We start from the raw sequence: 23,167 nt of genomic DNA, 5'->3' as shown, positions 1-23,167 counted from the left end.
TAATTTAATGATTATCATTTGATTTAGACTATTTTAACCACTGAGCTATAATTCTAGAATTATAGAATTATAGCTCAGTGATTTTAACTTTAACCCATACTGTATTTTTGATTTTCACTCAACCACCGTTGTGAAGTTGAAGTTTTTTCTTCACAAAAAGAGGAGTGTGTTATTTTAATTTTTTCCCCAAAACGACGCGACGGCATCTCCACTCCAGTCTCCCAAGTCTCCACTCCACCCAACCTGTTTCCATGGTAACGTGTAATCTAATGATCTAACCTCTAAAATAAACCAACCAAACCTACCAATACCAAAATTTCATTCAACGATGGTGAGCCGAAAAACTTAGAGATGATGATTAAGATTAATTAATCAAAGTTTACAATAATTTCGAAAGGTATTTTATCATAGTGGTATTTAACCATTAGCGGTAGCATAATGAGTAATATATAATACTATATCAAGTTAGTTAGTTCATCTATTGGAATAGTCTGCGTGTGACATTTATTACACAATGTTAGATATTTATCATTACAAAGAATTGGAGTACCTAATTGTTCATTACACTTAATGAAAAGATTAAATCATTACCTATATCATTTAGCTCAAGTAATCTGTTTCTTCTCGAGTTGAAGTCAGTATGGTGTTCAAAAATACAGATCCCTAACTTTTCAAGAAATAACTTGATACACTATATTGTATTCTAAGTGAAATCATAGAAAATATATTTGGACATCAAGACTGTACTACACATCACTTCTGTGCTGTAGTTAATTTTCATAAGCTATTTAACGTAGACATATTATTTCAGGAAAAGCAAAATGGAGGGACTCCACAAGAAGGGGGCAGGATACACAGATTTTGCCTATCGAGAGGCAGTGTCTAAGCTAAGATATCTTCTGGCTGAGTCATATACTCCTTCCACAGGGTTCTCAAAATACTCTTTGGTAAGTAATTACTTAACCTTAATAGACATAGACCTATTTAGCCTAAATTTCAAATGATGTGATTAATTAACAGGCTGTAATTATGAGTTAACTAATGTTTATAGGAAGCTCGTGTAAATAGTTTATGATATGTCTTGTGATTTATATATTGCTTAACGTATTTGTATGCTACAGGGTCACTACCACCCGTTCCTGCCAGGAGATGGGAGTATAATTCCGTCAACGCCACGACCTGCAATCGTCCTCAAGAAACCCGATGCAGATTCCCAGCCTACTCCAGAGCTAATGTCTTTTGTCCAGCGCCAAGAGGAGTATATAGAGCAATTGGAGAAAGAATCGCAATATTGTCGGGTAAGCGGTTTTACTATTTTATTAGGTTTGATAAAAAAAAGTACAAATATCTCAAATATCTCAGCATGCAGTTTTGTAATTTGATAACGTTTTGTTATTATTGCCTTCTAGGTCTTTTAGAAGTTTACAGAAATTGCTGGTTATTTATGACATGAAAATTTGATAACAAACTTTAAAATCAATTTCATTGGTACTCACTCTTCATTCATGTGTCCTTAGACTATAATCAAACTAAATTTACAAGTTAGTTTTTTTCTAAATAGGCCTAATAATTTCAATTAGGTATTTTATTTTCAAACAACATTGCTCTAGAAGCGCACATCTAGGCTGATTAATCTTTTGAAAGTTTAAATAGTAAATATTACCTATTTTGTAGGAAGAGCTATCAAATTTAATGGGCAAAGTGAAGGAAGTAATAACTGAAAACGAGGGTTTACATGAGAAACGAAAGGCCGGAATGTTGCAATATTTTTTGGACAGCTTTGAAGATGACGACGATGATGATGATGATGCTAGTTCAGAGGACAAGGTATTTTAATATTTAAGAACTTCCCATTGTTGATTTATTCTTGTAAGCCCTAAAACCATCTCTGATATTGAAAGAAGTACCCTACCTAAAAGTAACTTGAATAGTAGCCATTGTACTAGTACTGAACTAGTATGTTCTGCCAATACATCTAGCAAAAATATCCTAGTAGCCACTTCAATGCTGACCTTGTCTCTGATCTGGCTTGTACTGTTTGTCTGCAATGATTTTTTCCTACCACTGCATACAAATGAACACATTACCACACTTGTAAACAGTAAGCAAAATAGCTCATTTCTGATTTATTCATTCTCACTCATTAAATCAGCTGATTTCACACTTGGTGTAATAGTGACGATCTAGGTCCCATTCATTCCAACAGAAAAAACAAACATAACCAAAATGACATTTTATAGGTACTCAACTAAAATGTTAAGCTGTGTGTTAACTGTGGTAGGAACTGTGATAGGAATCTTGTGTGTATTACGAGCACAAACAGACATTGCCGCTACAGTTCTCTAGTGTAAATGACATACTTTGCGCTCACATACACAAATAGCAATTTCGTTATTGTGCTATTTTGTTCTCGTGTAGCTTTTTAACGGGGACAAGTTGTAGGCCTACTAAATGTCTGTTAAATGTCTATCTAATGTTGTTTCAATATTAAAAATATTACATTATAGGATGAACTGGAATGAGATTACCGGTATAAAAGTAGTTTTCAAATATCTTTCCAGTCAATGAAGACAAACCTCATACTCGACAACCACCATTTGAATAAATGAATGTAATAAAATTTGACAAATGTATAATTTTCCTTTCAGGTGGAATCTCGAAGTAGAAAGAAGCCGTTGGTGGGACCAAGTATTATTTTTGAGTCTCGTATTAGTGAGTTGGAGGCACAACTGACACAGACAAAGATGGATCTCAAGAAGGCGGTGGAAGAAGCAGAAACTCTACGGAAGAAGATGTCAGAACAAGGACTTTCATTGATGTCCTATCTTCCCCAAGCCCAGGCGTCTGAATCAGAGCTGTATAAACAGATTGAAGCGTTGCAGAGGTTAGTTTGATTGCTTGATAGTTAGCAAATGGAAGAAGTTTGAGAATGTGAGTTGTTCAAACAGTATGACTCCAGCTGGTAAGATTAAACTATTTAGGGTTTTTATGTTCTCAGGATAAGAATTTTTATGCTCCAGGCAAGAGTAAACAGTTTTGAAAAAAGGGTTTTTTAAAAGTTTTATGAACATTGTATAGGAGTTATACAAAGTAAATATTGTTCAAGGTGTAATGCAATTAAATCTCGGAAACTAAAAAGTTATAAAATATTTTGGCAAGTACAATACCGTTTTATTTTGGATGAAAACGGTTTGGTTGAGTTTAATTTGTGTCGCTTAGATTTAAGGTTAACACATTTTTGGTTTTATGATGTTAGCCTTCGAATCACTTTAGTTAATTAATAAATGGTTTAAATACCTAACTGTCAGGTGATCCTTGGTGTAGTATTACATTACTGCAGTTTCAGCCCTCAGGGGATTGAACAGCTGCATTTTACTAAAACACACTAAACATTTTTAGTGTTTTTAAAGAAGATATTATTCATGAACAATTTGCAACACTTTTAGGGAAAGGGAGGAGTTGAATGATATGATCAACAAACTTCACGGAACCGTGGCTCAACTACGAGAGAAGGAAGCAAACACTTCACAGAAGCTCAAGAGAAGTCTCGACGCTGTGGACCAAGCGCAGTTTGAGAAGAATCAGGTAGGAAAACCAGAGTGCCAATAAATATTGTAGATTTACTATGAAAAATAATAGTTAGATACAAGTTGGTTCAAGAGATATTTAATGCGGTTTAACTCTTTGTTTGCCTGGGATTGTTTATTGATTTAAATACATATTTGTGCAAAGATTGAGAACAATTAAGTAGAAGTGTCAAGTTAGCTTTGTAGTTTAAAATATTAACACATTGCTGCCACCAGTAAGTTGTACAACTCACAGTTAGTACAGTATTGAAATTGTTTTGAAATGTTATTTAACTTGGCTTTAACTGTCCATCATTATGCTTTTACTGTAAGCTCTATAAATATCTTAGCTATGTTGTAGTTAAGATACAAAATGTAAAATAAAATAAACTTATTCTTTGCAATTCAAAATTGAACATTTTTAGATGACAAAGATAGTAATGAGTTTAAGTTACCTAAATGCTATGTATTCAAGTTTTGTTCTAGTGTGAAATGGAAATGCGCCGGCTGAAAAATGAATTAGAACGAATGAACGAGAAACAGCGAGAAAGTCTGGGAGAGCACAATAGACGATTGGCTGAGGTAACTCAATCTTTTCTGATTTTAGCAAAACTACATAAGCTAGTCTTTAAATTGTTGAATTTTGTTTCACAATTTTAGTACAGTTTCGAATACAAACTATTGGATGATGTATTCCAAAATTTAGATGTTCCTTTCTGTACAATAGTTTTTAAACTGAACATACTTTAATAAATACAAACATCAAACAATGTATTAAAGTAATGTTTGTAGGTGGAAAGACGATATACGAACCAAACTGAACAGCTGAGCGCGGACTTGTCTGCCCAATGGGAGAACTCTACAAAGTTGAGTCTTGACTTGGAGAAACAAAGAAGAACAGAGTCAGAACTTAGAAGAGAGCTTGTCCAACGGAACGCTACAATTGATGAACTCAAGAAAGAATTGAATACAAAGACCAGTGAGTAATTGTTAATTTTATGCACATTTTTTTCAATCAAATATGACTCCTACATATTGAGAAATAATAGGAGGTTTGTGTAAAATTCAAACGTCTTAGACTATTGCCGAAGTACTAAACTTATGATTTACACACTTATTTTTTTTTAACCGAAATTAGTTTTGAATTTACAATTGTTTTTAAGTTGATGTTGTTTTTTTTCTCCTTAATCAACTTTTAAAGATCACAGTTGTATGAATATCTTTTGGAAATGATTTTTCTAAAGCAATCAATGGATAAGAGTTAAAGTCAAATATTTATTTTCACAAACAAAATTATAAGATGAAGTAGGTACCTGATGAGAATTGTCATATATTTTACATAAAAAAATAGTCTGAATAATATTGAAGAAATATGTAAAAGGTGCAAGTTGGAACCGCATACAATGATTAATCTCATGCTCTTTAGGAGAAGGCCTACTATTTTATAGTAGAACTCTATGTTTTTCACGTTATTATAATTTTTTTTGTGTTCTAACTTTTACTGCCGTTATCATTTTCTATTCATGGAGGTGTTTACTGTCACGTGTGTTTATTATTTAACTGTCTCCATTTCTTCTGAACCTGTTTATCTTCTTTGCTTATTGGCTCTCACGCCTTTGGCCTTCTATCTGGGGTTTCCTTCATATTTCTATCATATATTGATCTTCCCTTCTTATTACCTTACATGTCCAGACAATCTCAGCAAACAAATTATTCTTAAATAGTTTCCCATCTTAATTTGTGTTGTCCAAACTTTTTAAGAGACCTAAATTATACACCCACAAACTATTATGTTGCAATCACAATTGTTTTATAATTTTATGATTACCCTTTCAATTTAGTTTATATTTAAAATTTTTTGTTCATCTCCAATCGACTGTGTCTTGTTACTCCGACATAGCTTGCAGAGTAAGAGTGTCGACTGTTTCACAAGGCGCACTGCAGAGTGAACTGCTGGCGTCGTCCGCGGACCGAGACAGCCTCGCGCAGGAGGCAGCTAGTCTGCGGCTGGCGGTGGAGAGGGCTGAGCGGACGTCACGACAAGAGACTGCGCGGCTGCAAGCGGAGGTCACCAGTCTACGGCAGCGACTGGACCGGGCGGACGCTGACTTGCTGCATGCGCGAAAGGAAAACCTGCGGCTCACCGAGCAGATCGCCTCTCTCGAGAAGGAGGTTAGATCGAATAGTTTTGCGTCAATATCATTTGTCATAAAAATAGTTTACTATATAACATAGTGCATTGTTGTAAATGTAATTTAACAAAGTAAATCTTAAGGGACAACTATAAACCTAAGGGTAAACTCTAGCATATTTTAAATTTTGCATTTTAACCCTTTTACAAGTTTGGGTCAATCCATACCAAAATATCACAAATGTTTTTCTTTGAGTTTCTTCATTGAGTAAAAGGACAATGAAACATTTTTACTCTCGGTTAAGAAACAGTGTTTGTAGCCCCTGAGAAACATTCTTAGGGAAGGACCCTGTAGAAGAGGGACCCTGTAGAAGAGGGCCCCTGAGAAAAGAAACATTTCTTTATTATGACTTTCTTCAAGAAATACAATAGGTATTGTCATGTTTGTTTGGATCTCTTTCTTTACAGGTATTTTCTGGTCTTCTATCTTTGTAAGATATTAAACAATTCTTTGGTTGAGTAAACAGGTAGTTCCATCAGTTAGTCTTGCAGTCCCCATTATAGTGTGTTTCCTCTCATAGTTTTGAGGTTACTTTGTTGAGGGACAGTAACTTTGTTCAAGGTTGAGTGTTCATTTAAACTTAAGTGTGTGCAATTTTCTTGATGACCTGCTCTGTATGATATAGGTTCTACTCACCTGCTGAATCAAGGTAGAACCAGTTGTTATTTGTTGTTTCAAGCAATAATAAAAGGCTCCAATGTGAACCTCCATTTTTGTCATTGGCAGCTGAGTCATTTATAGGAAAAAATATAAGATTTAGTTTTCATATGCCGAGGTTCAATTAATATGTTGATTCCTTCTAAAAATTTGAGGTCTTGGGGCAGTGCATTGACGATCTTGCGGATGATATAGGATGGTGTCTTACTGAGCTGCGTTGTATGGTGTGCAGGATGGCTGAAATCTGTTGCTCTTTTGATGAAGAAACCATACTTCTAAAAAACTTAGTAAAATCTGTGTAGACTTTTTGCTGATTGACTTCTAAGAAAAAAAAAAAAAAAAATCCAAATGTATTGTAACCGCCGATATATTCTCCAAGACAATGCTGTAAGGCTCTTTAGTAACTACAGCATTTTTATCAATTTAGGTTTTAAGACATATTTGAAGGTACTGTACTTGTATTAATTATTTGCAGTGATAAAAAAAAAACAAAAACAAAAAAAAACAGTCAAGTGAGTATTTAAAATTAACTCAAGGGATATATGTTACTAGTTTATTTGGAAAATTCAAATTTTTTATGATAATTTGTTACAAACCTTATAGGTATCAAAATACGAAATATATTTTTATGCTTGCAGCTACACTTGACCAAACTCACTCATGATGGTGGAGAAAATGAGATATTGAAGGATTCTAAGAGAGAGAAAGAGCTAACATCAATGATTCTTGACATGGACGCCAAGCATGGTAAGTGCATGCATGATCAGATCATGCATGATGAAGCATTCTGTGTGCATGACTTCAAGAGCCAATCCTTCTGCAGAACTATCTTTGAGGTAAACCCTTTTGATTCTTGTACATATACCTGTAGAATAGATTAGCCTGCTTGTTATGTTTGGTTAATATTACCATTTTACTTTATTTTGATTTTGTTTTCTAATTTATTTTTTTTTACGTCAAAACTTATTTAGTAGGAAATCCTCAGTTTGTTTAACAAGCAATCAGATTTTACATTTATCAGTTACTCCTAAAATTTTGTAGGTTAATTTTGGATCAAATACTGTAGTTTGAATGATCGAAATGTACGTTTGGCTTGTTACTGACAAATTATAAAACAACAGATACTTATGGTTCTGCTAAATAAGTTTGAAAGCATCAACTGTATTTGTGGCTTCTTTAACAACCTTCCAACATTTAAATTTAAGAAACTTTCCAATCGATATGAAAATATTTATTCACTACATTAGTACCACGAATACTTGATAAGAACCGGTATGGATCATAAACATAAACAGATGACGTTTTTGGCCTGAAAATAAACATTAGCCTATTTAACATTGCTTAAATGGAACTGCCAAAACCATGTTAATGTTAGTATAGGATTCGGACCAACAATGTCATTTGTTTATGTTTATGATCCATACCTGGTTTTATTCTACAGTATTCGTGATTAGTAGTATATTGTTAACCTAGCCAGGAAATTATTTTTACAAGTACTTGAAGACTAAACTGGTATCTCATCTCCAGGTAGAGTAATTGTTTTAAAAGATGGGTGCTTATTTTCTGATAAAAAAATGCAAATAATACTACAGGTAGGGGTAGTTTTTTGGACAAACAATAAAATAACTATGTTATACCATGACTATTGGATACTGAAGTAGGCCTAATAATACTGAAGTTGTATTAATACTCAAAGGTTATACATAATTTGCATGAAATTCAATACATCTGGCCACTGAGTTTAAAATTTCAATAAATCTTATTATGGTGCACATGCACAAGTAAGTGTTCTTGTTTTATAACGTCTTTGAATATATTTTACCAACCTTATAGTTATTTAGCTTTATTATTTATTTATATCATTACTGATTAGTTGTGCGCTATGTTTAATATTTAAAATCATACTGTAAAAATATCATCATAAACCAGTAATTTCTTACATAATTACATGAAATAAAGTTATTTGTTTAATGTATTACCTAAAAAAAAACATTTAAATCTCATTTCAATTTCTAATTTAAACATTAGTTTGTGAATTATTTCATTTGTAAAAGTAAAAACCGAATAAACACCCATATAGTTGCTATATTCACACCTTTTTCATAACTGGAAGATCACTCGCACAACATTGTAAATACTGTAATTGTTTCACAATTCATTCTGACAAATGAGCACTGCATCCATAAATTTAAAAAGATTACAAGCTTCGTGTAAATTTGCTTTGAAGTGCTCTGTAAGTGTAAATTTGTTATAAATACACACAAAAAGCTGCTGCATGAAAATTCACCAAATGATCATAAAATTACTATCAATAAGTGTTTTGATCAATTCACTTGAATAAATATCATATTTTGCAATGCAGTATGACTTGAGAATTTTAGTAGATAATGAAGAGCTCATTTCTTTACTATTGTAAATTATTAAATTTGATTTTTTTTACCAAATTAAAAATGGGTAACTGATAAATGTAAAGCATTTTAGATTTTGAACTATGTATGAAAGTACGGTTAGTGCTACAATTAAAAAAAAATTGTGGGATATGTGTTTGTAAACTATGTTCATTCACAATTTCAATGATTGTATAAAATCAATCAATATTTTAATTTTAAATTAATATTTTATTAAAGAAACTTGTATTTAGTGTACCACACCCATCCGGAACATAAAGTTTTGACATTATCTTTTTGAGCGCCATATCCTTAGTTCAAATTATAATATGTTGATTTAATACTTTACTCAGTAAGATTACAATTACAGTACTATAAAAATTGAGATTTTCTATTGAGTGTTGTGTGTTTGTTGTTATTTCCTTGATTTTCTATGTTGCATAGTTGTTAGTAGCCTATGTTTTTTCCATAAAGGTTTTGTTTTCTTAGTTTTTGTTTATTAATATTTTAATTCTGAGATGCAACCACATTCTCAATTGGCCAATCAATATGAGCCTAAGTTTAAGCATAGACAAAAAGAATTAAATATAGACTGTCAGCCATGCTGCGGTTACCATGGCTGACTATATTTTATACATGGCAACAAATACATAGCGCTCCCAGTGGTGTGTGCCAGAACCTATGGTAACTGCAGCACGGCTGACAGTCAATTTTTAATTATTTTTGTCTGTGGTTTAAGTAAGTACCGTAATAAAGTTCAATCTTAATCTTGACGATGCAGTTTAGGCATATTTTGTTTTAAACATATTTTTCTGTGATGATGCATTGTCAACATAACCATAATTGTTGATTTTAGTAGCATCAGTCTCTGTTGCTAAAAAGCCTCTTTCAACTTCATCTACACATAAAACTCCTTCCCTTTTTTATGTGGATGTTTTCACAGCTCAGCATTATAGACCCTTTAAGTGAATTTCACTCTAGGGGAGTAGCTATTACCGTAGGTTTCACGGTAAGACCCAGGACCGAAATACTTTCACATTTTGATTTACCTAGGGTGGCCGTGTAGTCTTGGGCCAAAATCTGGGTGGATGCGCAAGTCGCTGCTATTGATCGTCTGTGAGCACTTTCGGTACAAGACACACCTTCATCATGAAATCTTCAGAAACCATTTTAAACACTATACTGTAGTTGAAATTCATTCTATACACAATAAGTCTAATGCTCAAGTGTCTGTCAGTGTTCAATACTTCTGCAATTTTACCAGATTTTCTTGGTTGCGTGACATTGCAGGCCTTCCAGTATCGTCTTCTACGTCTTAGCGGCAATTTCTAAACCGCTTGTGCCACATGAAAACATTGAAAACCCTCTTTGAAGGTCCGTTGAAGCAACTGAAGTGTTTCCATGCTGTTTTGACATGGTATATGATGGAATAACGACGCTCCTTCACATGCTGAATTTTCATTCTCACGATGTTTTGACGTGATCATAAAATAAACGTTAACTTTGCGCTTGATGCTTTCACTCTATAACGTCCCGCCAGCAACCGGAGAGGGTTCGGTCACTAACTTACATCCCTATCTGACCAGCCAGAGCCATATGACTGGTCTGGAAGCGCTCCTCTACACGGGAAATAATCAGTCTTGAAACTTAATTAATTCACCCTGTATGTTTGCGACTCTTCTTCATCCATCAGAATCACAAGAATCCTTCAGTGCAATCTTGAGCGATCCAGGTCGGCTGACGCACTTCTATGTCAGCTTGCCCTAGAACACGATGTCGACGCGCTCTTAGTCAGCTAACAGTACCAGTACCGTGATAGGGACCCATCTTTTTGGTTCCCTGATAGTCTTGGTACTGCTGCATTCTGGGCGCGTAATGCAGCGAAAGTACAAGTACGGGGTCACGCGAAGGGCCGAGGTTTCGTTTGGGTTCGGTGCCGGGATGTCACTTACTTTAGTGTCTACCTCACTCCCAACGAGGCCATCCGTGAATTTTGTGAGAAGATAGACCGCCTGGAAGAGAGCGTGCGCAATACCACAGGACACGTCGTCGTGGGTGGGGATTTTAATGCTAGGGCTGTCGAGCGGGGAATGACCCTCACCAATTCCCGGGGCAAGTACATTCTGGACTTTGCTGCCAGAGCCGGACTCGTTGTCGTCAACGAAGGAAACACGCCAACTTTCCGGCGCCCTGGGATGCGGGGAACGATCCCAGACATAACCCTTGCATCTGAGTCCCTTTTGCCAAGGATCAGAGCCTGGAGAGTTCTGGAGGATTACACGGGCAGTGACCACCAGTACATTATTTTTGATGTCCTGGATGGTCATCAGAGACAAGTAGCCCCGTTTCGTCAAGTGCCCGTTTGATGGAATATTAAAAAATTGGACGTGGCAAAATTCAATGAAGCCATCTTACGAGGAACACCGGTGGTTCCCCCCGCAACTAGCGTGGCTCATGCAGAGGTGTTAGTTACATCCATGATGGGACTAATCGTCTCCGCTTGCGATGAGTCTATGCCTCGCGGAAGATCCCGGTTCAATAAGCGACCTGTGTACTGGTGGACTGCCGAGATTGCGGAATTGCGTCGGTCAGCATTGAGAGCCAGAAGACTTGCTACCAGGGCCAGAGAACCTGTAGACAGACGTCGTAAGTCGGATGCTTACAGAGTGGCTAGGAGGTCTCTTCGTCGAGCCATCAACCGGAGTAAACGTAGTTGCTGGGAGACATTAAGGGACGATATCGATTCCAATCCGTGGGGCTTGGGTTACAAACTGGTAACCAAGAAACTTGGCACCCGCTCTCCACCTTCCGTCATGGATGGGGCCACTATGGAGAGGATAGTCGAGTCCCTTTTCCCGGCTCACACGTTGCGCCCACTGCGGGATTTCGGAAGGGTGGATGACGTACCACTTTTCAGTCTTGGAGAGGTGGAGGCGGCCGTCCTATCCCTGAAGAACAATAAGGCTCCTGGACCCGATGGGGTACCCGGCGAAGTTCTCAAAAAGGTTTTGACTATTAACCCCTTTGATCCTTTTGCGCATGTACAATGCCTGCCTAGTCGAAGGAGTTTTCCCTTCGTGCTGGAAAACAGCTAGGCTTGTGCTTGTTGGGAAGGGGAAGGGAGACCCAGACCTGCCATCCTCTTACAGACCTCTGTGTATGTTGGATACTGCTGGAAAAGTCCTCGAGAAGTTGATACGTTCCCGACTGAATTCAGCCGTGGTCGCTGCGGGGGACTTGTCCCCTCGGCAGTATGTATTCAGGATGGGGCGATCTACGGTTGACGCTGTTGAAGAGGTGAAGCAAGCCGTGATGAGAGCTGAGGATTTTAACCACTACTCTCGAAGGGTTGTGCTGCTCGTCACTCTCGATGTGCGAAACGCATTTAATTCGGCGAGGTGGTGCGATATGCTGGATGCTCTGGAGAACACCTTCCACGTCCCGGCATACCTCATGCGTATCATAGAGGATTATCTCCGGTTCCGCCTCCTCTTGTATGACACTACAGAGGGCCCACGGACGATGAGTGTCACTTCCGGTGCTGCCCAAGGTTCCATACTCGGCCCGGACCTCTGGAATGTCGCGTATGACAGCCTCCTGAGGTCTGAAATGCCTGAGGAAACTGTTTTGGTTGGGTACGCGGACGACCTTGCAGTTTTGATAGCTGCACGTAGCGTTGAGCTGGCTCAGCTAAAGCTGAACCGAGTTATGCGTACTATAAACGCATGGATGACAGACCACGGTCTCTCGCTTGCTTTGAGCAAAAATGAGATCGTGATATTAACAAAAAAACGGATTGACACCGTTGAAGTCCAGACCAGTCGTTCTGCCAAGTACCTTGGGATTATGGTGGACGGCAAGCTTAGCTGGCGGGATCAGATTTTCCGTACGGCGGACAAGGCCGCTAGGGTGGTCTCCTCTCTTAGCCGGTTGATGGCCAATGTCGGAGGGCCTCGGTCCAGTCGTAGAAGGCTGTTAATGTCTTCTGTCCAGTCCGTACTCTTGTACAGTGCTGAGGTGTGGGCAGACGCTCTAAATAAGGAGGTATATAGGATGCGGCTTGCCCGAGTGCAGCGTCAGGCAGCACTAAGAGTTGCATCCGCCTACCGAACAGTGTCCGAACCCGCCGTCCTGGTGGTTGCTGGAGTCATCCCTGTCAAACTTTTGGCGGCGGAGAGAAAAGCAATTTATCAGCGCCGTGGGGAGGACCAGGCACGAACAGAGGAACGCACCTGCACCTACCAGCTGTGGCAAGAGAGCTGGGAACAGGAGACTCGGGGACGCTGGACCAGGCTACTGATAAAGCAAGTCCAACCTTGGGTTAATCGGCGGTGCGGAGAGGTGGACTTCTACCTCACCCAATTTCTAACGGGTCACGGCTTTTTCCGGTCGTACCTGTTCAGGATGGGCAAAGCCGTGTCACCCGATTGCATATACTGCCCAGGCATTCCCGATGATGTGGAACATACCTTTTTCCACTGCCAGCGTTGGGAAAGGCCCCGCCTGGATGCTCAACAGTTAGTAGGACTGCTGTCGGTGGACACGGTCATACCGATGATGATGGAGGGTGAGGACAATTGGACCTGTGTGTCACATTACATCCAGGGTATTCTCCGCGCCAAGAAGCTCGACCTTGACCGGGATGCGGTGTAGGTCATAAAGTATCCAAATGCCATAAACGGTGAGAGCCCTGAGGGCTTAGGTAACATGTTGGCCTGACTTGAAGTAATGTGACAAACAATTCCAGGTCTGTGTCCAACAGAGTAGAGGGGGTTTTTTAGTGAGTAGTCTGCGATAGATTCAGGAGTCTCACACTACAGGCTGGCTACCTGTGTGCGTAAAAGCATTTTCCCTCCTCTCCCTTCAAAAAAAAAAAAAAAAAAAATCCTTTTTACATAACCAAAACACCTATTGGCATTTTGGTTGTCCAATAGTTTTGTGTCCTATCCAAAACACAACATTTTATTTTTGCAATACATTCAAAACTATAACAGGAAATTAATAAATTCAAAGAAATATTGAAGTATCTACATTTGAGGGTTTGAGGACTTGAGTCGACTTTGGTATATGTGTTTTTATTTTCCAGGTTTGCCATGTTACCTGTGATCCAAAATCCCCTTTTTCCCCTACTTCGCCTTCTTAACCTTTAACTTAATGTTACCGCAAATAGTATATATAAAAGATATACATTTGAAACTGTAATAGTAAAAATTGTATTTCCAGGGAGTGTGGTTGCATTTTTACATTTTATCTGCTTTAGTGGTTTTTATAGGAGCAGACATGTCGAGTTGTGTCCAAGTAACACTAAAACAACCCATCTCTAAAATCAATACATCAGAGTTCCGCTATCCAAACTGGATCCACTTTGAATTACCAATTTTTTTTTATTATGCAGAAATTAAGTAAAATTGCACCAACAATGAAAACAAAGTATTTTAAAAAGTCTCAGGAATATCGGTGTTTTCATATCACAATCACATTTGTATGACTACTTAACGACCTTAACATGGGAACAAAGGGAACACCCTTATCACTCAACAACAGGCAAAATGATGTAAGATCTAAGATGTTTGATGCAGATTGTAAAATCCACGATCTATCGATTCTTTACTTGCCAATAAGTAAATATTTGTACTTGGACACAATGAGACCATTTGTCGGAGCAAAGTAGCGAAGACTGGTCCGAACTTGTCCAGCGTCTGCGGCTCTCACAGTGTGTGGTGCGTTTCAGTCCAAAATATCGCAGAGCTTGAGGGTATGATTCAGTCGCAGGCACAACTAGTGGACAAACTAAAGGACGAGTGTCATTCCTTGACTGAGAAACTAGAGGACACATCGATGAGGCACAAGTAAGGTCTTGCATGCTTAGAATAGTGTTAGGATACTTTTTAGATAATTTAATCTGCTGAATCATCAAAATTTGATTGTTTTATGGCTGTCCTATCTGCAGTGAATTTTTCAGATGTGAGTTTCTATTTGGGAGGTAGCTTTTATTGCATTTAATTTTGGGGGGCTTTTAAAATACTTTGCTTGAAATACTTGGGGAGTTACAATAACAAACTTTTAATTACTACTGGAAGCTATTGTATAAATCTTTCGACATATAATTTCAAGATTTAAACCAATTAGTGTTTTTTTTTCTAATTTCATTGGCATTTAAGGATAGAAAATCAAAACAGGCATCAATTTCTCACATAAAAAATGACAAGTAAAATACTAGTGTAAATGAACCCAGTATGATAACATACAGGACTAAAGAGGTGACCTCACTACTAACTACTAACTAGGGAGTAGGGAGGTCCCTTTATCTACAGATGAAAATCTCTTGAATTTTAAAGTTAGATATTTTGCATAAAAATAACATATCGTTCGGCCAAAAAATGTGTTGGTATTTTGAGTCATATCTAGCACATTGTTGGGGCTTAATGTCTGCTTGAGTCAAATTTTGATTAAATTTTAAACTGTAAATAAAAACAAAGTTTTAAGTGTAGAGTTTAGAAATTGTTTGAAAGATTATCAAAGCTTTGACACAATCTAATAATTTAATTTACATTTGTCTAAACAAGATAGATCTACCTCAACTTTAAACATTTGAAATACAAAAATGAAAAGGTAGAAAGGACAGCCATTAATATAAGTGCATGATAAGAACTTAGCATTCTTATCAGGGGCCGATGAGGGGAAGGAGAAAAGTCGTAAGCGGCGTCAAGTAAAACTTGACCTTTCGGTTAAAATATCACCAAACGAGAAGGAGAAGTCTCGGAAGGTCAGTGGCACTTCTAGAGTTTATTATAAAATTAAAGCTGTAGTTTTTTATTTGTCTGCGTCCATAGCTTCAAACATAGTTACAAAATTTTTTAGGCTTGAAGTGTTACGACATAGAGTAAAAAAATCACAGATTAGATGTATAGTTTAGTTACAATTTTTCTGTTTTTATTGCCTAGATTTGCAAAAAGACAGGATTTTTAAAATTTCCAAAGATACCCGAGGTTCAACAAAGTTTTAATGACATTTTTATGGATATTAAATTAATAAGAACAGAATCTTATTATTGCTTGGACTTTTTTCAAAATTAGTATTTAATAAAGTAGTACCTAATAGAATTTTATAGCTCTGGAAAACAGCAGTAATATAGTGTAGTATTTAATATAACACTATTTTGCAGATCAATTTACAAGTGTTTATGTGATTATTGTTTTAATACATAAAAATACTTTTTTATACCAAGACTTGTTTTATATATAAGATTGAAGAAATCACATAGCAAAGCTGCAGGCTAAGAGCTACAATATACTGTAGTATTTTGAGGATATATTGTGATGTCATAAGAAAATCGATAACGAAAAAGAAACCCTTTGCACAAAAACAGAAGTTTAAAATTCTCAAATACATATTTTCTTTAAAGGGACCTTCATAGCATAAACCTCATAATATAGTGTATTGTATACAAATCTGAAAATCTAGTGGTATGAAAATACTGCAATTTAGTGTCTTATAATGTCAATCCAGAAAAGAATATTAAAGAGAAAATGAGAGAAAACAGGAAATTGGGTTTAAGCATAGACAAAAGAAATAATAATGGTCTATTGTCTGTGGTTTAAGTAAGCCGTCTCAACTCTTTTCAAGTGATTTGAGTTACATTAATTATTTTTTTTTAATCAAGAAGTTTGTTTTAAAATATACTTAGTAAGTTATGTATTTGGAAAATATTTCTTTGAATTTAGATTACTGTTGACCGTCAATTGTTTTATTTTTATATTGTAAAATCTATTAACTTTGGAATATATTTTAAAGGTTTTGTCTTGATATCCCATTACGCTTCTTAAAGTACAGTTTCAACGGTTGAAGGTTTGAAGCCACAAAGCCCTTCATCCGAATTTGTCAAATTATTGTGCACATTTCAAAAGATAAGAGTTTATACTTATAAATATTTATTTTCTTTCACATTAAAATTATTTTTACGGTTTAATACATTTGAAGCATTATTGAAAAAAACTAAAAGATTGCAGCCTATTAAGCTAGGTTAACAAATCCGCGAATGTTTCGCAACGAGATTGGTTTCAGAGAGACTCGCAACAGTTTGAGAGAGGAGAACGAGAAGCTACTAGGTCGTCTGGCGTCGGTGTGGGAGAGCTGTAAGGAGCTCCACCTGCTGTGTACACAGTACGGACTGGCTGTGCCGTCGCTGGGCTACGAGCCTGAACTGCAGGTATACCACCGCGACAACACTGTGCGTACTGGCTGGCTCGGAGACGATCAGTAATCCAGTAATGTTTCATGTTACTGACATTGTCTTGTGATGAGAGTTATTTATACTTTCATTCCGCTTCTTTCCAGTGGCTATAAATATTAAATTTATATCATGGAGGTAAAATCTATGCAGCTTTTCGGCTCCGTATTTTCCCCTCTGATATCTCTACCCTCGTAAATGTAACGGGGCTTGTTTTCCTTTTCTACATGTCCTTGTTATCTTTTTTAATATAAATAAGATCCATATGCTTTTTTTACTCGATTACCAACTTGGACGATAAAAATTAAAGAAAACTAACTGTGGTGTTGGTTATGAAATAATTTAAACCCCTAATTTTATGACACACACAAGGATCTATTACAGGCGTTTTTTAAGTGGCCAAATTCAGCAAGGAAATTTCAGTGTCTAGCAGGGAAAAACTTCCTTATAGGAAACTCCTAATTATGTTGCACGTTCATAGTCTTTAACGAAACTGTTGACCTGAAGAAACTGTAAAGTGGTACAGTAGAGCCCCTGATATCCGGCATGGGTTTTACCGGTCCTCGGTTTATCCGGCCACTTCCAGGAAGCCAATATTAAAATTCTAAAGGTTTTTTTCTCACGGTTTATAGAAACAATGTTGCAAAGCACTAGTCTTGGCAGTTCTCACAGGATTTCTCTGTTTGTTAACATTTTCCCGTGTCACTGCTCAGTTGAGCTATAGTAGCCTTAACCTTTGAACCGTTGGGTGATTATAAAAAAAAAAAAAAAAAAAACTCATATTTACTCCATCTACAAATAACTCTCATCACAATTAAATCGTTGACACTTTTTAAAATAATCTTTTCACTTGTTATAGAAGCCAGTTTGAACAGTCTTGAGCCAAATTGACAGTTATTGTTATTTCCTTGTTGATTGAAAATTGTGATTACAGGCAAGAGATGGCGAGCCTACAAAGTAATATAGACTATCTAAATAGTAAACTGCAAGTACCAAACTATGATCAGCAAGAGTGGAGAGGTATTTAGCAGACAACTGCTTTGCCTCTTTTGTTTCTTTGTGAAATAATAAATAGATAACAGCTGCTTGACGTACAGTAAGCCTTGGTAGTTGGCATAGATAAATCAAACTCCCTTAGTAGATTTCTCATCCTTATGGAACAGCTGAAGGCAATTTTATTATTAGTTCTGTCCGGTGCACTGGAGAGGTTGTGTTTTGTTTACAATTTGTTTCTTGTTATTCAGTCATTTAAAACCTCGTTTAGCCAAATAAAACTATAATAAAATCATAAACAATAACTCGTACCCTAGTTAACTAACCAGTAAAGCACAAATTATGAAATTAACCCTAAACTAATATAAACAACATTTTGTAGACACTTACGCTCAGTGTCACCGGACATGAACTAGACACGAAAAACGAGCTTCAAAATTCACAATGGGATGAGAAGTATACTTGTGGTTGGTGATTTGTCTATGGTGTTGGGTATTATCAATGACAATGACTCAGGTGTTCTGGCAATGTTAACTGTCAGGCCAGAATGAATTTCTCATTCATTCTGGCCTGACAGTTAACATTGCCAGAACACCTGATTTGAAAACTCTCACACTCATTTTTATCAAAGTTCATGATTGAACTTACATTGTCTGAACATACTTTTGCAAACACACATTCATTTTGGCTTGTTCACATCAAATTTAATAGCGGAATTGAACGTGTGTAGAGTGGTCTGTATTGCTTCTTTAATAATCTCCTAAAACATACACCAACCAGCCCAGACTAAGGTTTACTGTACTGATTTAAAACAGGTTACTGAATAAAATTATATGCATTTTGCTTTGCATTTTAGAGATGCTACCACACCCAAAAACAGTGTAGTGGTAGTATGACTATTTTCTCCATCTTTTGGTTATCGTTTGCTTACATAGAGAAAAAATAGTTGTTGCATTTTAGGTACAATACTTATACAGCTAGGTATAAGGTAATAATCCAGTGTATTCACAAAAGCCAGAGAAAAAATCTAACGCTCATTTTTTATTTTCTATGTGAACATTGAACCCACTGATATTTTAAAAAATGTTTACACATGTAGTGTTTTTTAGCTGCATGATCCTAAAAAAAAAATACAATATTGGGTCAAAACTATTAGAATTTAAACATTTTTTTAGGCAAAACCTTATACAAACCAAATTATACATAAAAAAATACCCTTTCTGTGCACCAATTCATTTCTATTTTATTAAAGCTTCAAAATTAAAGAAAAAATGTATCACATATTTGATAGAAAGTTATTAATTCACACTGCTTATCACATATCTCACTACGATTTTTGTATTTATTTACTGTTTGAATGTGCATTTTCATAAACCTATTTACATGAAAAAACATACAGTGTTCCTTGCCTTAGCGTATTTTATTAATACCATTTACAAACTCAATATGTTTTGGTAGCCACATCGTTTACTTATGTCTTATTGAATAGTACTAATGTTAATTAGAACTCGTTGTAACTGTCGAAGTACGGTTTAGTGACCAATGTTATGACCAAAGACTTTCTGCTCTTCTGTTTTTGATAAAAAATAAATGACTCTCAACAATGAAGAACGTAGACCTTATTTGTGCTGGTCAAAACAACTTTCATTATTCTAAATTTCAGCCCTCTTATTTTCTAAGATTTTAATTCAGTTATGCAGAAAGAAATTCTTTAGAAAATGCTCAGTTAATTACTTGTTTAGTTAATAACGTAAAACATTTTACCAGTTTAAGTTTGGGGTTTATAGCAATATTGAAGAGTTGAGAGCATATAATTTGTAAAACATATTTTGGGGGGCTTTGTAGTGCATGGTTATAAAGTAGACAAGAAAAGAGAATATAAAAAAAACTGTTTGAGAAATATTTCCAAGGAAATTTACTTGTTGAATCGTTTTATCTGCTTCCCGAATAAAAAACACAACAGATATAATTGGTAATCATTTTACTTAAAAATATAAATCCATTGTTAGTTTGTAAAGGCTGTAAACGTGTTTGCAGATGACGGAATGGTGGGGGAATATGAACAGTCGCAGTATGCCGAACAGCCCGCGGAGGGTTGATGACTTCCCCCTCTCTCTGCAAGATCTGTCCCTTCCAAAACTATATCTATGATACTCCCTCCTTACTGTAACTCAATCGCTTTGTGTCCCCCACTCCCAACCCAGACACTATATCTAAAATTTCCCTTCTTTATTGTCCCTCACCCAATAAGTTTTTAGCTTTTGAGGTTCTGTTTCAAACACCCTCTGTTGCTCTATTACTTCTTTATTTTGCTCTTATCAGAGATTTTCTCCCTTCATTAAACTATGTTTCAAACCCTCCTTTCCTTCGGTGCTCTATCCTCCATTTATTTGTCTCTTTTTCAGAGATTTCTCTCTCCTTAATCTGTATCAAACACTCCTTTTTTTCTGTCACTCTATCCTCTCTTTAATTTTCTTTTCCTCAGAGAGATCCCCTCCCTTCTTAAACTTTATCTCACACTCCTTATTCTCTGTCACTCTATCCCACCTTTAATCTTCTTTTCCTCGTAGATTATTTTTCTTAAAGTAATTCTTTTGGGATTTCTTCCTTTATGGAAATATATCTCATATTAATCTCTATCTCAAAAACTTCTTTCCCTCCGTTGCTCTATCCTCTTTTTTTTTCTCAAAGAGGGAATTCCCCCTTATTATTGAACATACCAAATACTCCTTCCCCACTTGTACATTTCCCCATTTTATTTTCCCCTCAATCAGAAGTTCTATCTCTAACACTTCTCCCCTGTCACTCATCCCCTCTTTCCCCCTTCTCATAACCTCCCCACTCATTCACTCAGTAGTTACCATTTCCCCACTCTTTACGTCCTTCCCATTATCGTTCACTTCCTCCTTCCCTACACTTACTCATGATTCCAGTGAGGAGCCCCTTGATGTACTTTCTAGTCTAAAGGTAGAACTTATGTGGAAGTTTTGTTATACAATAAATGTTAGAATGTGAATTGAGTTTTGATTATCTCTTTGTTGCTAAATCATTAATTGATTGAGTAGTGTATAAGGCAAGATAAATATAAAATAATAATGAAAATTCAATGTAGGCCTACATACAATTTTTAACTACCTGTAGGTTAATATATTTAATAATTTTTATGAGCAAGACTTTGTTTTTCTCTTTATTTTTTAATTATGAATCATAATTTTAGTAAACCCAACGTAAAAGTGTGTCAACATGTTTGCGAGTTGAATATTTGTTCAAGTTGTCATAAAATCGTCGAAGTATTTGTACCAAACTTTTACGGGTTATAAAAGGCCTATGATTTCTTTCTGATTTCAAACAGTGTATATAGAGATTTCATTTAAATTTTTTCTGGCGTCCTTGTTTAGCCACCACTTACAATCTAAGTTGTTTCTCAACAATACAATATTTAGTTTCCATATAATTCTAAGTACCGGTAATGATGTCATGGGTTTAAGAAAAAACATATAAAGGCTGTAAAATACTATATTTGTCTTACAAACATTTCATTCTGCTATTGAACTTGAGTAACAAGTGATACCAGACATTAACTTCGACATTTATGCTTTCCTACATTAAGCTACTTTTGGCACCATAAATAGAGGGTACTTAATTTACTGACAATAGAATGGTCTGTTCAGTAGTCCTAAAGTAAATCAAGATGAACATTTTTGGAAAATCATAGTAGCTATAAAGAAGAATGGAAAAGTAATAATCTATTAAAACCTGATTCTAAACGATTTTTCACTTAAAAAATGAACAGGCTAAGCTTATATTATCACAACCTTGATTTACACTAAACGTTCTAATAAAATTCTTTTCTAAACAATAAAATTGACTTCAGTAATTAATTAACGATGCCTTAACAGAAAAAGATTCTCACAAGCTCACTTTTTCATGATAAAAAATTCTCTAAGGTTGTCAGAATTTAAAATGCAATTACATTGGCACAAAGATTTACAGAGGAAAGCAGCTTATATCACTAGAAGTTTGAAACTTAAACGTTGTATCATTAAAACAGTGTAAAAAAGTAAAAGATTAAAAAACTACCAGCGTTAAAGTTCAATTAAAAATTCAAGTCTTGTAACAAATTTGATTCACTCGCAATGTTTTATAAAAAACACCACTAGCTTACATTATTCTAAATAAAAATAAATATCACTTACTTACATTTTATATTGAGAAAAAGCGATATGTATTGCACCAAAAACAAAATTAACTATCCACTAAATAAAAAACTAACAATATTTACAATTTAATGCTTACAAATGAGTAACGTAAATGTGATATTTTGGGTAACGTTGCAGAGCAAAAAGCTGTGATTATCACACAATAGAGAAAACTATTTCAAGGGAAATAATTTTAGAATAGTGGTTAAGTTTTTTTTTCTTGTAGTCAAAAATAGTCATCTAAAAACAATCTTGATTACTGCATATTTATCTTAACACAAGAAATACCTGGAAAAATTAAATATTTAACTATTTAAGTCAATCTTTAGCACCATTTTAATGGATTGGTACATACCAAATGAGATCCTAAATTTAAAACCAAACATGAATAAATATATCTTTAGAGAAATCTATCTTCTGACAAAAAAATCTGGAATATAAACATTCAAGGATTATTTATTTGGACAATTGAATTATGAATTTATAATATATTTATTTTTTAAGGGACTCATAATGTTATTAAGTGATAGGATGTATCAAATAAAATAAAACAAATACTTTTTACATGTTGATTTTGAATTTTGTGATAAACATAATAATAATTTAGTAAGTAATCTGAAGATTTTAACAAATTATCTATTCCTCACTAGTACATTACAAAGGTAATTCTTTAAATCATGTGTAAATGGCAGTTTTAGAACACAAGTTTCCTTAGCCTAACATACACCATACATAAAAGCCCCTATGGATTACAAAGGACCATTAATTTTACGTACACTTTGTTTTACAAACAATTAGCCTATTGTTTTTATTTTAAGTTTTATTAAAAAAATAAATTTCAACACTCAAAGCCATAATTTAGTCAAATAATTGTTGCAGGGTTTAATATATTACGAGATTTATACATTTGTCATGAAACGCTTGGTCTAAAAGACATCCGATT

General features: G+C 35.5%; 1 protein-coding gene across 8 annotated transcripts; it reads left to right on the top strand.

Moving 5' to 3' along the window:
• The first annotated feature begins 815 nt into the window (after positions 1 to 815).
• On the top strand, positions 816 to 20,279 carry LOC129000132 (serologically defined colon cancer antigen 8 homolog). Of its 8 annotated transcripts, none has more exons than XR_008491340.1 (12): positions 816 to 947; positions 1,122 to 1,298; positions 1,675 to 1,827; positions 2,649 to 2,884; positions 3,447 to 3,585; positions 4,053 to 4,148; positions 4,359 to 4,545; positions 5,467 to 5,738; positions 7,054 to 7,162; positions 15,471 to 15,568; positions 17,967 to 18,052; positions 20,063 to 20,174. XR_008491340.1 is itself a non-coding variant. In XM_054427052.1 (12 exons), the coding sequence occupies exons 1-12, from the start codon at positions 822 to 824 to the stop codon at positions 20,174 to 20,176; spliced, it is 1,839 nt and encodes a 612-aa protein (XP_054283027.1). In that variant the 5' UTR covers positions 816 to 821; the 3' UTR covers positions 20,177 to 20,279. The 8 variants fall into 8 exon arrangements, 6 of the variants coding, with proteins under 6 accessions (XP_054283027.1, XP_054283026.1, XP_054283029.1 ...); XM_054427052.1 differs by lacking the exons at positions 15,471 to 15,568; positions 17,967 to 18,052 and adding exons at positions 14,534 to 14,651; positions 16,867 to 17,011 and having other exon boundaries at positions 5,500 to 5,738; positions 20,063 to 20,279; XM_054427051.1 differs by lacking the exons at positions 15,471 to 15,568; positions 17,967 to 18,052 and adding exons at positions 14,534 to 14,651; positions 16,867 to 17,011 and having other exon boundaries at positions 20,063 to 20,279.
• Positions 20,280 to 23,167: the final 2,888 nt, after the last annotated feature.

The sequence above is a fragment of the Macrosteles quadrilineatus genome, unplaced genomic scaffold (genome assembly GCF_028750875.1).
Source record: "Macrosteles quadrilineatus isolate MER2022 unplaced genomic scaffold, UCM_ALF_1.0 Scaffold_8__2_contigs__length_117827958, whole genome shotgun sequence".
Classification (NCBI taxonomy): Eukaryota; Metazoa; Arthropoda; class Insecta; order Hemiptera; family Cicadellidae; genus Macrosteles; species Macrosteles quadrilineatus.
This window is presented reverse-complemented; position numbering and strand designations above follow the sequence as displayed.

Excerpts from the sequence above, each read along its gene's own strand:
- LOC129000132 (XM_054427051.1), top strand. The coding sequence starts at position 822 with ATGGAGGGACTCCACAAGAAGGGGGCAGGATACACAGATTTTGCCTAT. Across the intron at positions 1,828-2,648 it reads ATGCTAGTTCAGAGGACAAG|GTGGAATCTCGAAGTAGAAA; the intron begins GTATTTTAATAT and ends TTTTCCTTTCAG. Across the intron at positions 4,546-5,466 it reads AGAATTGAATACAAAGACCA|CTTGCAGAGTAAGAGTGTCG; the intron begins GTGAGTAATTGT and ends ACTCCGACATAG.